This window comes from Argopecten irradians, chromosome 8 (assembly GCF_041381155.1).
Source record: "Argopecten irradians isolate NY chromosome 8, Ai_NY, whole genome shotgun sequence".
Lineage (NCBI taxonomy): Eukaryota > Metazoa > Mollusca > Bivalvia > Pectinida > Pectinidae > Argopecten > Argopecten irradians.
In genome coordinates, this window is record NC_091141.1 from 36,686,182 (window position 1) to 36,709,463 (window position 23,282).

At 36.2% G+C, this 23,282-nt stretch overlaps 1 protein-coding gene across 2 annotated transcripts; it reads left to right on the top strand.

The window, feature by feature from the left end:
• Positions 1-1,450: 1,450 nt before the first annotated feature.
• On the top strand, positions 1,451-23,129 carry LOC138330250 (uncharacterized). 2 transcript variants are annotated; one of them, XM_069277729.1, is made up of 6 exons: positions 1,459-1,528; positions 2,250-2,356; positions 3,200-3,496; positions 7,571-8,994; positions 11,663-11,749; positions 15,554-23,129. In XM_069277729.1, exons 4-6 carry the CDS (start codon positions 7,596-7,598, stop codon positions 17,674-17,676), a joined length of 3,609 nt encoding a protein of 1,202 aa, XP_069133830.1. In that variant the 5' UTR covers positions 1,459-1,528; positions 2,250-2,356; positions 3,200-3,496; positions 7,571-7,595; the 3' UTR covers positions 17,677-23,129. The 2 variants fall into 2 exon arrangements, with proteins under 2 accessions (XP_069133831.1, XP_069133830.1); XM_069277730.1 differs by lacking the exon at positions 2,250-2,356 and having other exon boundaries at positions 1,451-1,528.
• Positions 23,130-23,282: the final 153 nt, after the last annotated feature.

The following is a 23,282-nucleotide window of genomic DNA, read 5'->3' on the forward strand; positions in this document are numbered from 1 at the left end:
CACATAAAAATCACGTGAAATTCACGTGAAGAAATATCACCTATGTAGGAAGGCCATTCCACAGATTTACCACACGGTTAGAGAAGAAATTTTTGCCAGAGTTTAGTCGAAGTTGATAAAAAATACTAATAGCATTATTTAGATGGTTGATATTTACAAATAAAAAAAATAAGGCCTTAGGACTCCACCTTGAGGAACAAGACGTTTGGGAAAGTGTGACGTCACACTATAATCGAACGAGAGAATACCGAGTCGATATAGAAAAAATATCGACACCCACAAGACTTATATATTTAGCTTTGCCAATGTTATCACTGGAAAACTACAGCATTTTCACTGTAATTATTTAAAGTACAGTTCCGGTCAAAAGTTTTTCCGCACTGTCATTTTATATATATATGCTATGTATTTTTTATTTTCGTTTTTACATTTGTTCTTTGATTTTTTTTCCGATATCTACGGATGGATTTTAACCAAATCTACACATTTATAGAAATTATCTACTCTTTAGCTCAGAATATTTGCATAAATTTTCGTTACGTATTTTGTTAGCAAGCAAAAATTTTCAATCGCCATAGATAGTATAACAAAGAAGGAAATGGCATCAAAACGTTTTAAGCGTTATACAAAAATAATTGTATTTCAAAAATGAGACATCAGAAATTTATGCAAATAGTATGAGCTGAAAGAATGCCAGAAAGAGTTTTGAGTCATGCATAACGTTATCGTAAGACCAAAATTTGAACACAGTTGCACTGTTTGTCAAAAAAAAAAAAAAAAATCAAAAAAAAAAAATCATCACCTTGAGAAATTAAAGATAATTAATGCATACAGCTAGATACATGTATATACATGTATGTAACGGTTGCTATGACATCAGCTGAGTATCTCATATGATAAAAAACTATAACTTATGGTTATAACTCTTCAGGCTCCCAGAACACACTTCAAACGTGCTCTTTTTTCTCTAGATATATTGATACATTTTGTATATTAAAAATCAGCGCTTAACATTTAAACTTTAGTAAGTAAGCGATATCGAACAAGTGAGATGGAATGCACATAAACGTTTTATAATGGTTTGCATAATCATTCCTTTGCTCCATTAACAGTAATAGGCACCTATTGTAAATCTGTATCTCTAAAGACGACACCCATTTTCTGTCTCTAAGTCTTTTGAGCTACAATATTGCAGCTAGTGAAATCCGTGCAATTTCGGGGCGAAACTCCCAATCGTTTCTGATAAAATATGCTATTAGAAAATGTTACTAAAGCTTTAAGTTAATGAAATACGTAATGTGATTTTAGAATAACTGATTCCTACAATTTTGTAAGTACAGAATCATAAAAAAATGTTTTGGGTACTAGACCATTACCTGACTATCCGGCCACGGACCCAAATTGGGTTCGGCCTACAATTCTACTTGTGTAAGGAACCGTAACTCTGATCTTGTCCTGTACATGTGCAAGGCCAATGCTGGTTCCCGGTAACATGCAAAATTAACGGGATCAAAAGTCACACTGAGCAGTATGATTGATTTTATGGAGAGTGCTTATTGTTGTTAAAAATGTGATTTGTTTATGAAATCTTTTAGCCATAATATTTCAGAGTTCTAATATGTCAATAAAGACATCAAATGTAAAGCGAAAACGAAAGTAGAAACACGAGTGCACACGATTGTTCACTTGTAATTGGTAAACAAATGGGTGTGTCTGTATTTTACGTTTCTGCTACCAATATGTGGGTGCAATACAGAAAAAAACACAACTACATTGTATGGCATGAACTAATACATTTAAATAGCACAAACATTATTGTACACTAGCCGAGATACTTCGGCCCTAGCTGATACAGAAAACTGTCTTGTCAAAATGCCTAATTCTCGGGCTTATGTAATAAGTTTTTAATGTTTACTCTAACGTTTCTAATGATATTTTGCAGCACAGGGCCCAGTTTCATGAACATTCCTTACTTAAAGCAATTCATTAACTTTAAATCTTTAAATTCACCATAGGAAAGCATTACAGAAGTTAAGGACTCCCCCCCCCCCTAAGTTAAGAAGCCTGTATCGCTTTCATATGGTAAATTTTAAGTTAAGGAATTCCTTAAATTTAAGTAATGTTCATGAAACTTTGCACTGGTTCCTTAAGGACCCACGACGTGTGTTATTGTTACGCTTCCCGACGTCAGCGTATACAGCATTCCATTTGTAGTTGTTGTATTAATTATTTCCTGCTCGTTTCAATAGGCATCCAGTCTGCTGCTACAACATGATCAGGCAGTTTGCTGTTGATATTCTGATGGAGAATGAGTTCTTTCTTAGTGATGTCTTGGCATGTTGGGGAAATATTTTCAGTGAGTTTATCCTCAGGTGCTTGATCATTCCGAGGAATCCGACCACATCCTCATGAACTGTTTTGACCCTTTATTGTACTTTCCTTTTACTGCTACTGTTACAACATCTATATCTATAGTATCCTTGCGTTCCATTTGCGGATTCATACCAGTTGTACTAAAGTGATACGGCACCGCTTTATGGAACATGCGTTTGGATTTTTCCATGATGACGGCACCCATATAAACATTAAAACCAAGTACCATATTTGAGCCAATAAGGCTCAGGGCTTTTAAAAAATTGAAAAAAATGCAAAGGTGCTAATAAGACGAAATTATTGAAAATATATACAGTTTTGTGTAGTTTTGGTCTTTATTTATGCCTGAGCTGGGCAATTAAAATTGAGGCCTCAAAAAGGAGGAGGGGCGCTTATAGGGACATGGGCTTTTATTGGGTCGAATACGGTATTTTCTGTATTATCAATAAAATGGATATGAAAGTAATATCTAATTATTTTCAGCATACATTGAAATAAATGATCCATGTAATTCCATCGGATATAAATACTCTCTGTCTTGTTTTCAAGAAAACATTTCGAAGACAAATGAAAAGCTTGAGCCCGCCATCTTGGATCCAAGTGGTATGCTTCTGAAAACGAACCACTTGTCCGGTACAGTTCTGTTGGTACGGGCATTCCATTTGAGATACAGCAGATTCGTATCAATACAACTGGTATTGCAGTTGAATTGAATGAAATCGAATGCAATTGAATTGAATTGAATAACTAACAGAATATTCAACTCCAGTTTTGGGGTATAAGTTGTAGGCTACCTTATAATTAATGTTGTTATTTATTTTAACAGGAGTCCCAGAAAATGTAGTGGCAGGGATTTTAATCAAAAATGAAACTGCAGCTGTTTTGATCGAAATTGTAGCAGCAGATGTTTGGTTCGAAAATGTAGCAGACAGGATTTGGATCGAAAATGTAGCAGACAGGGTTTGAATCGAAAATGTAGTGTCCAGGGTTCGGATCTTAGGATCTTGGATCTTGGATCTCATCAGAGCGCTATTAGCCGGGTGCACCATAGATTGAGCTACCTGCAGGATACCAATCATCGACTCAGCAGTCCAGTTCTGCTACAAGTGTATTAGTTAATCAGGTAAGAAATAAATTATCCAGGGGTTTCATTATCTTTCAAGAGAAGCGTTACAATTGCAATTTCAGGGGATACTTTTCTATACCATCTGTATGCTATCAAATGTAATTTAGCCCAAATCAGGCAGTACCACAGCCAGGTTCAACCGGCAAAAAGTACCCGGTACCGCCTGTTATTGAAACCCCTGATTATCACTATCATAAATTAGTTTATTTTACTAATAGTCTAATAAAATAAACATTAAGATAAAATAACATCCATGGCTTTAATCAACCAATATAAAATAAGTGTGCAACAAAATGAGTGTGACAAAATGTCATGAGATATATAGGTCAAGACAAGAAAGGTATACAATGAACATACAAAATACAAAAAACGAAGGTTTAAGTGAAACCCCAGCAAAACACACACCATGGTAATACTACGGGAGGGTGGGAATGGGCAAAAATTAGCAGCATTTAGCATGGCTGTGGAAGCACAAAGTCGGGGAAAACAACAAAGGGAGGAAGTTGAACAATTTTTCGGAATGCATCAAACAAGCGCAATAGTATTTTTTGGAACAAGTGAAACAATATTGCTAAAGTTATATTTACAAGTAAATTACACAACACTTACCTGAGTCTTTTCAAACCCACCCCAATAAATAATCTTAAAATCCACTTAATTCGACTGCATGCAGAAATCAATTATCAAATCTTATCCAATTTTGCTAGAAATGTGCTACCCATTCTAATCAATAAGAGTTGCTTTCCTTTGCTTCACCAGTCTCATTGAGACTTGGGTTCAAATCCCACCGCTGCCACCAAATGTAACATGCTGAGGCGGGGCTCCAGGATCATGAAACAATCTTATAATTAAGTTAAGACTTAGACAATCATTAATGACGTAACTTTTTGTAACTTAAATTGTGATTGGCTAAGTGTAAACTTTGACTGTTTTAGACTTAAAGTTGTATTGTCTATCACTTTCGCTCTTTTTGTCATAGTAAAAACTGTATAGGTGCTATACACATTTTTCTCCGTCTGTCCAAGGTTTAAACTTTCTAATTTTACAACTTTTTATTAAGTTGCAGCACTGGAAGTATTTTAATTATAAAAGTGAAAAAATCTTTTTAACGTGTGCACGTAAAAAATAGGCTCCAAAGATGCCGAACTCTTCCGAACATCGTTGCGACAATCTCGAAGTAACACGAGAGTTGTGAAACCAAGAGAAGTGTCAACAATTTTTCGTAAACAAAACACGTGGTCGCCCATAGCAGACTGGATCTACAAAGAAACTAATGCTCGCACATTACAATTTTTTATACACACAATATTGAATTACGGCAATGTGTGAATTAGATGTTTCAAATACTCGCACTGTGGACATAAACCAGCACGATTTGCTCATATTAGCCAGAAAGAAAACGTAAACAAACACATGTGCGCTTATGCTAGTTACCTGGATCACCACGTGCAGGACGTGTGGACATCAGTCACGTGATAGGATTTGGAATTCCGACAAAACCCGAAGGTACTGAATATGGCGGAGATTGAAGGCATTTTATTCACAACCAGGAATATATGATCCCTAGATTTCGACTCTCTTATAGGCCTTTTGGGGAGCTAAATCATCAAGTTACATGTCCATATTCAAATATCAAATGTTAAAACAACATATCGTTACAGCGAAAATTACAAGAAATACAACTTTAAGTCTGTTTCCTGATCTTGGGCCCCTGGGCTCATAACACATTGTCAGTTATTATATTATAATTACTGATGAAAAATTAGCATTCTTAACATTTTCATCAAGTTACAGCACATATAACTTTAAGCCTGATTTTATTTTCTAATATAAATGCAAAGTTACCTTACTCTTTTTTGTGCTTCTTAAAAAACAGACTGCGATGGCCGAGTGGCTAAGTTGTTCTGATATATTACCACAAGCCCTCCACCTCTGGGTCCATGATTTCAAATTCTGTATCCATGGGGCAGTTAATTACCAGCTACTGATAGGTTGGTGGCTTTTCTCCTGGTACTCCGGCTTTCCTCCACCTTCTTATCTTAGCACATCCTTTTTGTTTGGTCTATGACCTGCTCTCTGTATGTCATATAGAATAAACATTTTTAAAAAGTGTTATACATTTTGAGGTCACCTGAGAGGAAATCTCAGGTGACCTATTCTAATTGCCTTCTGTCCATCGTCGTGCGTCGTTTGTCCGTAAACAATTTATATTTTCGACTTCTCCAAAACTGCTGAAGCAATTTAAATGAAATTTTGCACAAACCTTCTAAGGCATAATGCCAATCAAAATTGTGAACTATATGGTCCCCAGCCCCAGGGGGCTGTGGGAGCTAGGGGCCAAAAGGGATAAAATTGATTGAAATTTCAAAAATCTTCTTCACCACTCACAGATGTGGTGGAATCAAATACTTTTCATAGATAGAAAGGTCTTAAGTATGACCCTGTGGTGTCTCGTTTCCCCCTGAGGAGGGGGTTAGTTTTACTTAAAGTTTATATAGGCAGTGATAAATCTACATGCGCATCCCGAGTCCTGGACTCACAGAATTTTAAAAGGACCCATGAAATTTCCTTGGAATGGTTATTTATAGCACTGTGGGACCCATTGTTTTCACAAAAACCATTGAAAAGGACCCACGAAAAACAATCGTAGATTGAACACTGTAGGGAAAACACATTTTTGAGCATAATTTGGTTGTTTAATGTAAAAGGAAATGAGTCAAATGTCAGAATTATCAGTATGAGATGGCCATTGAATCCTATTAACAAATTTTCCATGACTGACCCCTAAGGGCCTTAGGGGCGAGGTCAAAATGGGTCAAATAGGCTAAAACTTCAAAAATCTTCTTTTGAAATTCTGGAAATGGTAGAATCAAATACTTTTCATAGATAGAATGTCTTAAAGGGGCAATTCAGTCTAAGAGTACATCAAAATTTGCACATATATATCGGAAACAAACCAGTTCTAATAGAAATTAGATAAGTTGGTTTTACTGTGATATGCCAGAAAAGCCCACTGTAGTGAAATATATGTGAAATGTTAAAACTCGCTTACTGTCCGCCATTACACAACGTGGTTGGATGTCTTGTATGCCGAAGCCTGACCCTTGCCAGTGTAGTAAAGATATGTTTGTCTAGAATTATTCAAATCGCTCTTACAGTAGTGTGTTAACCTTATTAAATGCATGTGTGTTAACCTTATTAAATGCATGTTCTTGTCTAAAAATAATTTCATCAAATCCTCAGTGGTTATGTATTGCATTTGTTTAGCGTGCATGACTTTGGCTCAGGTATGGATGCAGCGTACATGTTGTACCTGCTTAATCGTATTGATCAACGATTTGGAATTTCAACGGTATCAATCAAAATACTTATGAAATTAGTCAATATTTCTTGTTATAGGTTTCATAAGGAATGTAGAACAATCCATTTATGTCATATTTTGTTTCGTGGTTATGTAACGAATTAGCCTCACTGAATTGTCCCTTTAAACATCATGTTGATCTGTAGCTGTTCTATCAAAGCACATGATATTTTGATCCAACATTTCCCTCTACCTCATTGGTAGGTTGGTGCTTTTATGGATCTGAATCATCATAGACATGCATCCACATTCACGGTATGTTTGACAAAAGTTTGTTAGAGTGAAACATAAATTTAAAATGAATAGTCGGGCTAAGGAAGTCTTAAAGTCGGTAAAAATGGTGTTAATTATCCAGTATAATTTCTTCAGAAATAGAAAAATGAAATTTACCGTCAAAATCCCTCTGCATGTGAAGAAATTAATTTATTTTATAGGAATCCTAAAACGTCCCCCTGCTGGCTATGTCCGTGTTGACATTTCCACACAGCCTCGCTTTCAAAGGGTTAGGTAAATTTATTTTTAGAACGAAGAAAATTGGACAATGTAAGCAGAACTTGACCGTTTTGATATGTAAGGACTTTTGGAAGGACAATAACTGCATTAAGACTGGTTTTCTTTGCCCGACTATTCACTTTAAATAATCCTGACTGTTAATAGGATGCAACACCAAACAAACCAATAGTTTAAAAAAAAACTTACCTTTATTTCAGGTGATGATTTCTTCTATGGCCAAAAATGGAACGTAACAGGACTAACGAGAATGCCAATTTTTGCCGTTTGGTTATGTATATGTCCAGTTGTGGATGTGAAATCCTTGAGCAGGTCATTCTTAATGTCATATTCAATGAACTGCTTGCAGACAAAAGAAAAAGTCTTGAAAAACCTGATCGCAAACAAAAGATACCATTTGAAAGGCTTTACCCTGCTGCAGGGCCTTTACCAAGGTATTATGAATTTGAAGATTCAGTTATTGAAGAGATTTTCCCCCTTAAACAGCAAAACATTATTCTTCCAAAATACTTAAGAACAACCGGATTGTATATTCTTCTTACTAAGTACAGAAATACGTTGTTAAAATTCCACAAAAAAATCGGTGAGAATGCCTGGAACAAAATCGACACACTACAACAGAAGATTAAAATTAAAGAATTAGATGTGACTATATTTGCTTTTATTTATCGGAATGTTTCAAAACACTCGCGGAAGGATTGGAATACTATGCCTTTACAGGAAGAAGTGGCTATAGAGGATGATGTTTGTCGTATTATTTTGCATCGAAACACTCTATCACACTATCGGAAAACGCGACCAATCAGTGATGAAGACTTTGAAAAAATGTGGAATGAATTAACGCAGGCATTTAAACGTTTATGTAAGGATCAGCAGAAGCTTGAACGCGAATCAATCAGGAAAAAAACTGAACCTATTGATGAAACACTGCAAAGTGAATATGAACAAATGATCAGTAGTTGGACAGAAGAGGAAAGTGAAAATGTTGAAAAATTAAAACTACACATTTCTGTTTCACAGGACGATACCATTTGTAGGCTCTCAGGTGTTGTCCGGAAAGGCAATGCAGAAAATAGGAGACAAATTAGAGCAGCCAAAAAGGACTTAATAAGAATTACGCAAGGTTGTGTGGGTGAAGCTATAAAGCTGTTGAAGGAACAGAGATTGGATATACTGGAAGATTCAAAGGATGCACTCCAAGAACAATTGGATAAGACTGCTGCTAAAGCAAAATCTGAGCTTGGAGACATTGTTGTCTGTAGTATGAAACAGGTCGGAAATGAAATAGAGAAAAGACTGTCAGATGTAGTTAAAACCGAAATGGCTACTCTTGCAGATCCAATCGACCACTTCAAGCAGGAAGCGGGTACAGTCATTACTGATTGTTTAAATAAGACATTACAAGATGTTGAAGTGAAAGTTGCAGATATAGTGAAGGACCAAACAGTTGGCATTATAGAGCATTTAATGGCAAAGCTCTTAGATGAACTTATAACATATATACTGTCTACAGCGAAGTCACAACTGCTTGAAGCAAGTCAGTCGGAAATTCTTGAAGAAATTATTATGAAAGTAACAGATACAATTGTTGAGAAATTGGCAGAGGAGAACAAGAAGCTTTTTGGTAAGTTAATTTATTGCTTTAATGTTATTTTTATTCTTATAGTTTTGATAACCAAATGTGTGTTTGCAAATTACTCTACTTTATCCTTGGCTCATTACATCTACATGTACCATATAGAAAAAAAAATTAAATTGTTTTATTTTGTAAAATAGTTTACTTAAGCAGACGTTAATCATTTCATACAGACTCTTGTAATCTATCAGAGGCAACACTAGATTGTATTGAGGTAGCAAACCAGAGAAGAACAGCCTGGCCACGGTCTATATTTTTATTAAGTGGGGAGCCCCTGTTTTGAGCCATGCATAAACAATTAAAAATCAAATATATTCTGAAATTGGTACATCCAATATGGAGGGTTTGATATAAGTTTCATTTTTTTTCAAAAATAAACATAACAAAAATGGGTTAGAGATTACAATTCTGGGCTCCTCCGGAAGTGCGTCTTGACCGGAAATGCTAGCTTTACTTGAAGGAAAATCCATGGCGCGGGTTTAGGCAAAAATATTGAAAAATCCACCTAATCGACCTATGAAATAAATTGGCTTATTTTGCCATTGTGATAGAAGTGCTCAATTTAAGGTAGGTCTTAAGAAAAAAATTGAGTACAATTTTCTGCAATTTTGGGCTAAAAATCATGATATTTTGCAATTTTTCAGGTATTTTTTTGTTGTTACCATGGTATTCACATGCATGAATAAGCACAGAATATGGCCAAATCTGTGTCAAAATATCAAATTGTAATTGCAAAAGTTGTGCTGATTAATTATATATATACTTTTGTATAGGAATTTTTTAGCCCACCATCATAAGATGGTGGGCTATTCAAATCGCCATTCGTCCGTGGTCCGTCCGTCCTTCCGTCCGTCCGTCCGTCCGTTAACAATTCTTGTTACCGCTATTTCTCAGAAAGTACAAAAGGGATCTTTTTCAAATTTCATATGTAGGTTCCCCTAGGGCCCTAGTTGTGCATATTGCAATTTGAGACTGATCGGTCAACAAGATGGCCGACCGGCGGCCATCTTGGATTTTGATTGTTAAAGTTTGTTACCGCTATTTCTCAGAAAGTACTGAAGGGATCTTTCTCAAATTTTATATGTAGGTTCCCCTAGGGCCCTAGTTGTGCATATTGCAATTTGAGACTGATCGGTCAACAAGATGGCCGACCGGCGGCCATCTTGGATTTTGATTGTTAAAGTTTGTTACCGCTATTTCTCAGAAAGTACTGAAGGGATCTTTTTCAAATTTCATATGTAGGTTCCCCTAGGGCCCTAGTTGTGCATATTGCAATTTGAGACTGATCGGTCAACAAGATGGCCGACCGGTGGCCATCTTGGATTTTGATAGTTAAAGTTTGTTACCGCTATTTCTCAGAAAGTACTGAAGGGATCTTTCTCAAATTTCATATGTAGGTTCTCCTAGGGCCCTAGTTGTGCATAATGCAATTTGAGACTGATCGGTCAACAAGATGGCCGACCGGCGGCCATCTTGGATTTTGATAGTTAAAGTTTGTTATACCGCTAATTCTCAGAAAGTACTGAAGGGATCTTTCTCAAATTTCATATGTAGGTTCTCCTAGGGCCTTAGTTGTGCATATAGCAATTTGAGACTGATGGGTCAACAAGATGGCCGACCGGCCGCCATCTTGGATTTTGATAGTTAAAGTTTGTTACCGCTATTTCTCAGAAAGTATTGAAGAGATCTCTCTCAAATTCAATAAGTAGGTTTCCCTTAGCCCCTAGTTGGGCATAAAGATTTTGGGACTGATAGGTCAACAAGATGGCCGACCGGCCGCCATCTTGGATTTTGATAGTTAAAGTTTGTTACCGCTATTTCTCAGAAAGTACCTTAAGGGATCATTCTCAAATTTCACAAGTAGGTTCCCCTAGGGCCCTAGTTGTGCATATTGCATTTATCGGTCAACAAGATGGCCGCCTGGCCGCCATCTTGGATTTTGATAGTTACCGCTATTTGTCAGAAATCACTGAAGGGATATCTCTCAAATTCCATGCATAGGTTCCCCTTGGGCCCTAGTTGTGCATAGTACCTTTGGGACTAGTCTGTCAACAAGATGGCCAAGCGGCCACCATCTTGGATTTCACCACTGTTTCTCAGAAAGTAATGACGCGATCTGTCTTAAATTTCATATGTAGTATGTTTGAAAAAGTTTAAAAAGCAGGGAAAAGATCCCTCTTTCCATTATCAAACATAGATCATTCTTTGGTGGGCGCCAAGATCCCTCTGGGATCTCTTGTTACAGTTAAATGACTATATCTATATTTCTAAGGCATGCGCCTTAATTTCATAGATTGTCCAAATCTACTGTTTTCTGCTACCTGAGGTTCAATGTCTTAAGATGTACACAGACTGATTGATTTGATGTAACTAGTACTGAAATAGTAGCTTTTAATAATAAGCTATTAATATTGCCCAATTGAATGACCTTAACTGTCAAGGTCAAATGGTAAAAACTTTAATCCTTTACCCATAAAGCCATATCACAAAAATTTAAAATGTGATTTTCTTGTTTTTAGATCAAATCGTAAAAATAACCGGTGTTATCATATTTACCACATTGGCTGTAATTTCACTCCAGTTTTAAAATTTTGTAAATTTTTGTGCTATCATAAAACAGGTAATATTCCAACAAAATATGTGTTTTCGATTTCAGACACAGCCTTCCAGCAAAGTGTGCCACGACATGGGCCGCCCCCTGATGGTAACACAGAACCAGGGAAAAGTACAGTAAAGCCTACAGGTAGGAATGAATGGTATTATCGCTTACAACAGACTAAGATGCATGATATGGGTTTTAACCGTTGGGCGGGGGATATACAAATGGACTCCGTCCGTCCGTCCAAAAGAATGGTTTCCGGAGCATAACTCTAAAACCAGTAGAGATATTTCCATGAAACTTCATACACACATTGGTCTTATGGTCTAGTAGTGCCTTTTGCTATTTTTAGGTTTTCATTTTTTGCATTTTTTCCGTAACCATGGAAACATTGCTGAAAATATCATATTTTTGTACCAGGTTAGTTTCCAGAGCATAACTCTAAAACCAGAAGAGATTTTTCCACGAAACTTTATAGACACATTGGTCTTTTGGTCTAGTAGTGCCTTTTGCTATTTTCACTTTTGTATTTTTTTCTGTAACCATGGAAACATTGCTGAAAATGGCAGATTTTTGTGTAAGAATCATTTCCGGAGCACAACTCTAAAACCAGCAGAGATATTTCCATGAAACTTCATAGACACAGTGTTCTTATGGTCTAGTAGTGCCTTTTGCTATTTTTAGGTTTTCATTTTTTGCACTTTTTTGTAACCATGGAAACATTGCTGAAAATATCATATTTTTGTACCAGGTTCATTTCCGCAGTATAACTGGAAAACCAGTAGAGATATATGCACGGAACTCCATAGACACATTCTTTTTATGGTCTAGTAGTGCCTTTTGCTATTTTAAGGTTTTCAGTTTTAGCACTTTTTCCGTTACCATGGAAACATTGCTGAAAATGGCAGATTTTTGTGTAAGAATCGTTTCTGGAGCACAACTCTCAAACCAGCAGAGATATTTCCATGAAACTTCATAGACACATTGTTCTTATGGTCTAGAAGTGCCTTTTGCTATTTTTAGGTTTCCACTTTTTGCGCTTTTTTCTGTAACCATAGAAACATTGCTTAAAATATCATATTTTTGTAGCAGGTTCATTTCCGGAGCATAACTCTAAAACCAGCAGAGATATTTCCACGAAACTTCATAGACACATTCTTTTTATGGTCTAGTAGTACCTTTTGCTATTCTTAGGTTTTAATTTTTGCACTTTTTCCGTTACCATGGAAACATTGCTGAAAATATCATGGTAAATGGTAAATGTTACTATGCAAAACTCCACCCATCTTTGTGTATATAGTCTAATATAAATGTCAAGGCTGTATACCTGATTCAACAATTGCAGCCCCGCTCTACTTGAATTATACTCCATCTTTCTTTAGCTCAACTTCCTTTTTCCTGTTTTTTTTTAGCTCACCTGGTCCGAAGGACCAAGGTGAGCTTATGCCATACCATGGCGTCAGGTGTCCGTCGTCCGTCCGTCCGTCAACAATCGACTTCTTCTCCATAACCACTTGTCGGATTTCAACAATATTTGACTGGTAGCATCCTTATGGACTACTAACTGAAAATTGTACAAATGATGTGGCTGATCTCCCGGGGCCTGAGGGGCGGGGCCAAAAGGGGTCAATTTGGCTATTTCCATTTAAACAACTTTTTCTCTGAATCTAAGCATGGGATAGCACCCAAAATGCAATGGTAGCATCCTTATAAGGTGGGGATTCAAAATTGTACAAATGATGGGGCTGACCCCCTGGGGGCCTGAGGGGCAGGGTCAAAAGGGGTCAATTTCGCTATTTCCATATAAACGACTTCTTCTCTGAAACTATGCATGGAATAGCATCCATAATGCAATTGTAGCATCCTTATAGGATGGGGATTCAAAATTGTACAAATGATGGGGCTGATCCCCCTGGGGGCCTGAGGGGCAGGGTCAAAAGGGGTCAATTTGGCTATTTCCATTTAAACAACTACTTCTCTGCAACGAAGCATGGGAGAGCACCCAAAATGCAATGGTAGCATCCTTATAGGGTGGGGATTCAAAATTGTACAAATGATGGGGCTGACCCCAGGGGGCCTGAGGGGTGGGGTCCAAAGGGGTCAATTTGGCTTTTCCATATAAACGACTTCTTTTCTGCAACTAAACATGACATTACGCTCATTATGCAATGGTAGCATCCTTATAGGGTGGAGATTCAAAATTGTACAAATGATGGGGCTGACCCCATAGGGGCCTGAGGGGCGAGGTCAAAAGGGGTCAATTTGGCTATTTCCATATAAATGACTTCTTCTCTGCAACTACGCATGGGATATATATATAAAGCACCCATAATGCAATGGTAACATCCTTTATAGGATGGGGATTCAAAATTGTGCAAATGATGGGGCTGATCCCCCGGGGGCCTGAGGGGTGGGGTCAAAAGGGGTCAATTTGGCTATTTCCATATAAACGACTTTTTCTCTGCAACTAAACATGGTATTACGCTCATAATGCAATGGTAGCATCCTTATAGGGTGGGGATTCAAAATTGTGCAAATGATGTGGCTGATCTCCCGGGGCCTGAGGGGTGGGGTCAAAAGGGGTCAATTTGGCTATTTCCATATAAACAACTTTTTCTCTGCAACTAAACATGGCATTACGCTCATAATGCAATGGTAGCATCCTATAGGGTGAGGATTCAAAATTGTACAAAGGATAGGACTTACCAACCCCCACCCTCTACCCCCCACCCGGTCTGAAGGATGGGGTCAAAAAGGGATTAATTTGGCTATTTCCATTTAAACGACTTCTTCTTTGCTACTAAGCTTGGGAGAGCATTCATAATGCAATGGTAGCATTCTTATAGGTTGGGGATTCAAAATTGTACAAATGATGGGACTGATCCCCCCGGGGACTGCGGGGCGGGGTCGAAAGGGATCAATATTTGCTGTTATCATATAAACGACTTTGTTTTCTGCAACTCAGCATGGAAGAGCACTCATAATGCAATAGTAGCATCCTTATAGGATGGAGATTTAAAACAAAGTATAGGGCTGATTCCCTGGGGCCTTAGACGCGGGGCCAAAAAGGTCAATTAGGCTACTATTTATATTAATATAAATTACTTCCTTTCGTAACCTTTGTATTGGATAGCATATTTGTATGGTATCTATAGCATCATTATATGGTTGTGCTTCAAAATTAAACAAATTTTGGAGTCAATTTTACTTATTTTTCTAATTGTAAGAGTCTTTGTGATAATTACAAAAAAAAACAAAAAAACAAAACAGGTGAGCGATACAGGCCCTCTGGGCCTCTTGTTTCATACACATAAGTCTCCACAATCAAACTTACTTCAGCTTTGATATCTCCATTGGCGGGGGATCTGAATGACTATGTCCTTGTTTTATATATAATAATGTTAATTTGTAGTCAAATGGTAATGCATCCATATAACAAATAATTTATTCATAAATGGTAATGCATCCATATAACAAATAATTTATTCATAAATACATTTACAAATCGAGCAACTCTTACAGTCACTGTTGAACATCATGAAATTCTTTCTTGTGAACATCTTTTAATGCGTGCATTATGAGATGATTTTCTGCATATCTCTGGCATCTATATAGACCAAAGATTCCATAGGAAACTAGTTTGATACTTGTTACATTGTTAAATCCTTTGAAGGGTCTCTACATCAAAATTACACTAGTAAAACCGTTCATCAACAGCGATATACTCCGCAAGATGGAACAGCCATTTTGATCAGTGATCAGACTGAATAAAATATCTTTGATCTTTATGCAGATTTGATGACGATTCAGATTCAGACCTAGACCGAATTAAACAAAGATGCAGGTTCAGACCTAGACCGAATTTAACATCTTTGATATTTTTTCAGATGTGATGACGATTCAGATTCAGACCTACACCGAATTTAACATTGTTGATATTAATTGCAGATTTGATGACGATTCAGGTCCAGACATGGGTGGCAGATGTGCAGGACTTCTTCAATACCTCAGCATACAGAGAAGTAGTTAGTGTTCTAGAATCTGACAAGTGTGTTACAGTCGTTGGTCCTCCATTATCTGGCAAAACATCGGTCGCCAGAAAGGCAGCTCTTCACATGAGAAGTAAAGGTTATGCTGTTTTCCCTGTATCTGGACCAAAAGAAATGGAACAGTTTATGTGCAAGGGAGTGAAGCCAATCTTTGTCATCGACGACCCATTGGGGAAGAATTTAGTTGACGAGGAAAAACTGAAAGAATGGCGCGATTTTGATGACCGCCTGAGGAAATTTATTGAAAAAGTTGATGTCAAAATCTTATGGATAATGAATAAAGAACAATTGAATGAAAAACATTTCAAAACGGCTAGGTTGATTTTAGCTGAATCGACGGTCGATATCACATCACAAGAACTATCATGTGACGAAAAGAAAGGCATTTTGATGAAACATTTGGAAACAACATTCCTGGAAGATGAACACTCATATGCCAACATCATGGACATTGCTGGCGGTTGCAATTTCTTTTTCTTTCCCAAAATATGCAAACAATTCAAACATATTTCCAAATGGCAGCGAGCTCTGGAAAATCCTTTCATGTTTCCATTTGAAGTTTTGGTGGACTATTTCGATCACTTGCCGAGTAGCAGCAAGCACCAGTTTTGTGCCCTTTGCCTCTGTGCATTGCATGGAAAATTGCCGTCACATCAACCTTCTCTGAATCATTTTGTTACAAGCGAAATCAGAACCTTTTTCTTTGGAATTGACAATCCAAGTGTAGGCAAAATCATATCGTCCTTGAATGCAATGGTTGGCACGTGGATAAGACAATCAGGGGAGCACTTCGAATTTTCACACGAGTCCTATCAAGACACAATGTTGTTTTTAATGGGAGAACATGATCAGAGTGTGATGATCAGAAATATGTCTAGTCGATGTATCCATGAACGAGTAAGATATGACCCAGAAAGGCCAGTTGAGACATCAGATCGATATGCTTGCGTCTTGCGAGAACAATATATCAAGGAGCTCTCGTTGCGACTTTGTTTGGACGTAATGGAACAAGATGTTCGGAGTTTACAACAGGATAATTTTGAACAGGGTGTACTAAAGCTGCTTAAAACTGCACTGGAAGAAGAAAAGTTGGATGAAATCAATTCTCTGGCTATTCTCGCACTATCAATCCGAACGGAAAACGAAGAAATGCTGGATACCTTAGTTAGGAATAAGCCTGAAATCTTCAAAAGTCATTTCACTAGCGCATCCGATTATGTTGACAAGGAAATCATTGGTTTCACTTCGCTTCATTTCGCTGTGTGGAGAAGCAGTGCCTGGGGCGTTGAGAGACTATTGCAATGTAGAGAGGCTGATGTGAATATATTGTCAAAGGAGAGTCTAACGCCACTCTTCCTTGCGGTCGAAGCTGAAGATCAAGAAAAGGTTTCAAAGCTGATAAAAGCTGGAGCTGACGTCAACATTCCAACAGAGGAAGGACTAAGTCCAATTCATATTGCTATTGAAAGGAATAATGTTGAAATCACAGAAAGACTAGTACGTGGTGGAGCCGACATGAAGAAACTGTCACCTTCAGGACTTACACCACTTCATCTAGCTATAGAACAAAGAAACGTAAAAATGCTGGAAAAACTTATTGAAGTTGATGTGGATACCAATTTACGAGATGCAAATCGTAAACCTCCACTGGTGTTTGCGCTGGAACAAGACGAGTCTGATATGGCCATCATAAAGAAACTAATCAGCCATTCAAAAACGGATCTCAACCCGTCTGGAGGATGTGACAACCCATTGCATTTAGCAGTTCGCAATGATCATTTCGAGGTAGTAACGAGTTTACTATCATGTGCAAGACTCGATGTGAATGTTACTGATGACGCCGGCTCCACAGCACTTCATGTGGCCACAAGAAAAAATGCCTCTAACATTGCAACTCAACTATTGCGTAAAGCAGATCTATCGATGAAAGACAAGAAAGGTAACACTCCATTGGATATTGCCGAGAAGAAAAACTACACCGAGTTGGCCGAGTTTTTTCGCCGTTACATGGCCTTAAATTGATGTCTTAGTGCACATGTACCTAGATATCAAGATATTGAAGATACAAGATAATTCCAAGAAGGAAGAAAACTTAACCTTGGGTAAGAAATCGATTTAGGGAGCAAACAATCCAAAGGTATGGTATGCGCCAGTGATCTCTGAAACACACAATTTATATTTACGTGTAGAAACAATAACTTTTCTTTCATTTTGTTGAGATTAATTGAATTTGACGGAATATTTTTTTTGCGATCATGTTATCATTCAGCTGATTTTTTTTACCATTTTGTTAAAGTTCCATTTTTCGTCATAGTGTATGGATAATCGGGCTACAAAAATATTAAAGAAACAAACTGGAATTCAATGTATGCCATGACAACTACTACATGTGAATATATGTATATAATAGATATAGAGGAAAAACTGAAGAACGTTTCATGATTCATTGACTTTGTTTGATTGCAATGAGCGGACATTCTTCTAAATAACACAGATCCAATAATAAGATTTGTCCCATATCATAAAGCAGAAGATAACCATGTTTCATATTTCTTGGGGAAATTTCATGAAACATTTAATACACACTTATGCTACAGTTTTCTCTAGGTTTGAAATATCGGGAAAATAAAACCCAACATTAGTATATTAGGCCTTTAACTTACAGTTCAATTCAGTCTTAGAGTACATTAACATTTGCACATATTTCGGAAAGAAACCAGTTCTAATAGAAATTAGATGAGTTGGTTTTACTGTGATATGCTAGCTATAGAAAAGCCCGCTGTAGTGAAATGTGTGTGAAATGTTCAAACTTGCTTACTGTCCGCCATTACACATAGTGGTTGCATATCTTGTATGCCGAACCCTGACCCTTGCCAGTGTAATAAAGAATGTTTTGTCTAGAACTACTCATATCACTCTTACAGTAGTGTGTTAACCTTATTAAATGCATGTTCTTGTCTAAAAATAATTTCATCAACTCCTCAGTGGTTATGTATTGCATTTGTTTAACGTGTGTGACTTTGGCTCGGGTATGGGTACAACGCACATGTTGTACCTGCTTAATCGTATTGATCAACGATTTGGAATTTCAACGGTATCAATCAAAATACTTAACAATGTCGTGAAATTTGTCAATATTTCTTGTTATAGGTTTCATAAGGAATGTAGAACGATACATTTATGTCATATTTTGCTTTGTGGTTATGTAACAGAATTAGCCTAACTGAATTGACCCTTTAAGTTTCTGGTTCACGTTACAGCTGACAATGCTAGTTAAAAAGTTTGAAATTGAGATTAAAAAAATTAAGCACACTTGTATTTCAAGAATCGTTTATGAGACAACCCCCTATCGAGGTCAGCCATTTTTGTTTTTCGCTCTGTCTGTATCCGGTGCTCTCACCGACCCCTATATATAAAGCGCGTGAATCGACACACGTGCGCTCAGTCTATACACATACATACACACCTGGCAGTTGTCCACTGTGTATCACCTACTATTACGTAAACAAAACACTTACCTATAAAGGTATATGAGGCTTGTTTGGCAACAAAATACATCAAATCCTCTAAGCTGTCATTTACATGTTTGTCAAAAAAAAATTTCCACACAAATGAATAGAAATCCAAATAATTAACCGTCCACGTACATATCTCCACGTATATTATCGTAACCGATGTACTCGACTGACCATGTGCACGGGACTACCTGTCCCGAACAAGCGACAACTACTGTACCAAGGACACATACGTGTCGGTGTACGTATAAAACCTAGTGTATATTGAAGTGTTTCATTAGCTCGTTTTGGATATTATTTGGGATTTAGCTGACAACACATTCATGTATTATTTCAATTATTTTTTTTTTATTTCAAATGCATGCTTTTTAACTTGCATTGTCAGCTTTAAGCACTGGTCTGTAACGTTCTGAACATCACGTGTTTAATTTTTGTATGCCTATATTAAGGTTTATAGATTTTTGAGGTTGGTGGCATATGGTTTGAGTGTTCACACAGTGATAGAAGTCTGCAGGTTGAAAGAGTGGCAAAGATTAACTGCGAGATGCGAGATGAAAGAAGTCTCTCCTGTGTACATACGTGTATCACAAGCATTTAATATATGGACATTTGGTAATTTGCCTACAGTTTTATATGGATTCATGTGTGAATTTGTATTGTAATCGATAACAAGGATATATATATGTGTATGACGAGTGAATGTTTGGGGAGACTGTGCCATATTATTGTTATTTCTCTTTGTGATAGTGGATCTTTCACCTTCTTTGTAGTGCTATCTCAACAATGCGCCAGGACACAGTTTCATTAACATTCCTTAACGTTAAGGAATCTCTTATCTTTACATTCGTCATAGGGAAGCATTAAAAAATTAAAGAAATATCCTTTACTTAAGATTGTCCTTAAATTCTGTAAGGCTTTTATATGAAGACGTCTGAACTAAAGTTATGGAATGTTCATGGAATTGGACCGAGGTCATGCACGTACTTCAGGGTAATTTTCGTGGGATATTTTCGCAATTGTGTGTGGGACATTGGTGTGGACTCGAAAATTTCATAAGATCGTGTATCATCTTGTAACCATTTCTCGAATTGTTTTTTCGCTAAAATTTTAATTATCCATTTTAAAGTAAACATCGCAAAATTATGACCCACGAAGGTAACTCACTGATGAGGAAAATGCTTTGTGATATTTCCGTCACAAGCAAACCAAAACGTTTTACTCAGAAGCGATTTAATTGTACATGGACATGTATATAGCTTTATTAGTTTGACTACTTGCCGTTTTAAGATAAACGTATTTGTTATGAAATATTTGAGACGTGAAAGGCATTGTTCCATTATTGTTTACGTAAAACTCATATGCCATGTTAAAGGTTGGAAAAGATCTTTATACTATTTTAAAATGTTGATGCTATAAAGGGAAAAAACTGTTGAAGATATTTTGTATTATTACTTTTTCATTACAGCTACATGTATCATTTCAATAATTTTGTATTTTATAATCGTTAAACCATTTTATTTTTATTTGTCTCATACCAATTGCAATGTGCCAGCATTAATATTACATTCTCACAGTGTCAAGGTTTCCTGCCTCATAAAGTGTTAATTAACTAATTTTCTAATTGGCTAAGGCATTGATGTAATTGATTGCGTCAAAGGAGAGATCTTGATCTCAGAAGAGGCAGTTTGAAAGGAAGCAGAAGAGTGTTGGGTGACGCCATTTCCGTGACGCAATATATAATGTGATGCACTTTAACCTAAATACTTCAAAGTTGTTAATATATCAGAGAAAATATTTCCTTTTGTTGTATTTGTACTTTAACAAGGAGTATATGATTTTTGGTACTCCTGATTATTTTTTTTAACATTTTTTTACTAGTGACAATTAAAGTTTCATGCTTTAATTTTTAAAATGTAACTGTTTTTACAATTATATAAAACTAACTAAACAATGATCTGGTCGTGGCTTCAAGTAATAGGCAGCAGAGGTAGTTAACAGTCATAGTTTTGTGCTTTTAGTCAGATTCCTTCCTAAACAGTTTTACATAGATAATACAAATGTTTCTATGTTAAATTTCCAAAATCGCGGGCCGTCTTATTTTCCCGCCGTCGTTCTAATTCAGGCGGCATAACAATGAACCTTCATCGTTAAACTGGATTTATACAGAATTTTTGTATAAGTTCTGTAACTTCATTTCAGGCCTTGTATGTAGATGTTTTGATGTTATAAGTGTTGTTGATATATTTTTGATGCTTTTACATAACTACACCATACATAACACTCTTGACGCCGGTAAAATATATAATTATTTTTTTATTTTAGTTTGTAAGATAGTGGGAATGAATTCCAAAACAAGGAATTTATTTTCCATTTTTCCATTATAAGAGTTGATCAAAAGATCAAATCTAATGCTAAAGAATTTTCAAGATTTCCAGGCGAAACTTTATATAAACTTATTTCAAAATTTAGATACCATAACCAATATGTTTTCGTATTTTGAAATATTTCTTGCTGTGAAGAGTTGATATGAAACAAACTCAGAGCTCCATTACGGTTTTGTGATATTTTTTAATGTAAAAAACCCCCCACTAAGTTTCGTCTTCTAATATCCAATTTCTGGCATACATAGTAATGATAATAATAATAATTACTGACATGTATACATGTCTCTGTATTTAGTAAACAAACAAGTTGGCATGTAACCTACATTCCACACAACATAAGTATTACATCCAGTGAGTATCAGGGGCCACCTGCGTGGTAATCCATACTTATTGATACATCATTATTTTGTATTTTTGTGTGAAAATGCAGATTTGAAGTTGTCATAATGGGTAAACTAAGCTAAGCTAAGATAAGATGAACTTATTACGAATATTGATTTTAGTTTGTAGAACGTTCATTTATGTGGTCAAAACATAATTGGACTTTTAACTCATTCACCCCTAAATTTGCATAATGGACTGGTCTAGTTTTTTGATTTAGAAGAGCCTAAATGTGTCTTCAGTGGTGAATAAGGTAGTTTTTCCCTTGTACCAAACATCAACTATTTTTCTGATTCGTCTACATCTAGAATTGTGTCCCTGGAAAGAGTTATTTCTGAGAAAATAATGCTTGTAGGAGGACCATTCTAGATGTATCCCGACATATATGGACAAAATGATTAAAGATACTCCACCGCCGACAGAGCATAAATGATATTCATTACTTGAACAATAATTTATGTTTAATCGTGTATATAAATATGTCTAATTAACACAAAAAATAATATAAAGGAATTTATTTTGCTTTTGGTGCATTCGCAATCAGTACTTTATTCCATATAGGATATAGTGCCGCGGAATTTTTTCATTATTCATTATTTTTCATATTGTAAAATTGAAGTAAAATTAGAAGCTCAAACTTTTCAATAGTGGTAATGATGTAAAGTAAGTAACTTTTATAACTGAAGAAAATTACTAAATCGTCTGCTCCTGTTTTTGGTAGTGAAAAAATATCATTTGTCAGCGGTGGAGCATCTTTAAGTTTAACAATATTTGTTATATTCAACATCGATAAGTATGTAAAGAGTAAGTAAGTAAAAGTATCTAACTCGTGTCAATATTTGTCAATAAATTCATCATTCAATTGAATTCAGTGGGATCAACACCATGACTTCATCGTATGGGTCAATAGGTCATTAATGACTGTACGGAACATGCTGTAGAATTTTTGTTGTTTGTAGCAATAAATACCCGATGTACAATGGATCTCGGTTAATGATAGATATGACTATTTTCTCAATCAATGTGTTTCCGGTAATTTGTCCCATTCTTATTTTTAAATAATTATTTAGTGATGTTTTTAATGATTTGATGTTGATGTATTTTGTATCATATTTTTTAATATTTTGATATTTGCATCTATGTATATTTTGATGAAGAATATAAAAATTAAAAATAAAGACTTACATGTACTATGTGAAAAAGATTTGGAACTTATTTCATATCCTTGGCCCGGTTGTTCAAAGCATGATAAGCTTTATCACATGATTAGTGTAATTTTCATTTCTCATTTACTGCAAAATTTGTCATCTTATCTTCACTAATCCCAGCAAGTTAGTAAAGAATGGAG

Excerpts from the sequence above, each read along its gene's own strand:
- LOC138330250 (XM_069277730.1), top strand. The coding sequence starts at position 7,596 with ATGGAACGTAACAGGACTAACGAGAATGCCAATTTTTGCCGTTTGGTT. Across the intron at positions 8,995-11,662 it reads GGAGAACAAGAAGCTTTTTG|ACACAGCCTTCCAGCAAAGT; the intron begins GTAAGTTAATTT and ends TTTCGATTTCAG. Across the intron at positions 11,750-15,553 it reads AAGTACAGTAAAGCCTACAG|ATTTGATGACGATTCAGGTC; the intron begins GTAGGAATGAAT and ends TATTAATTGCAG.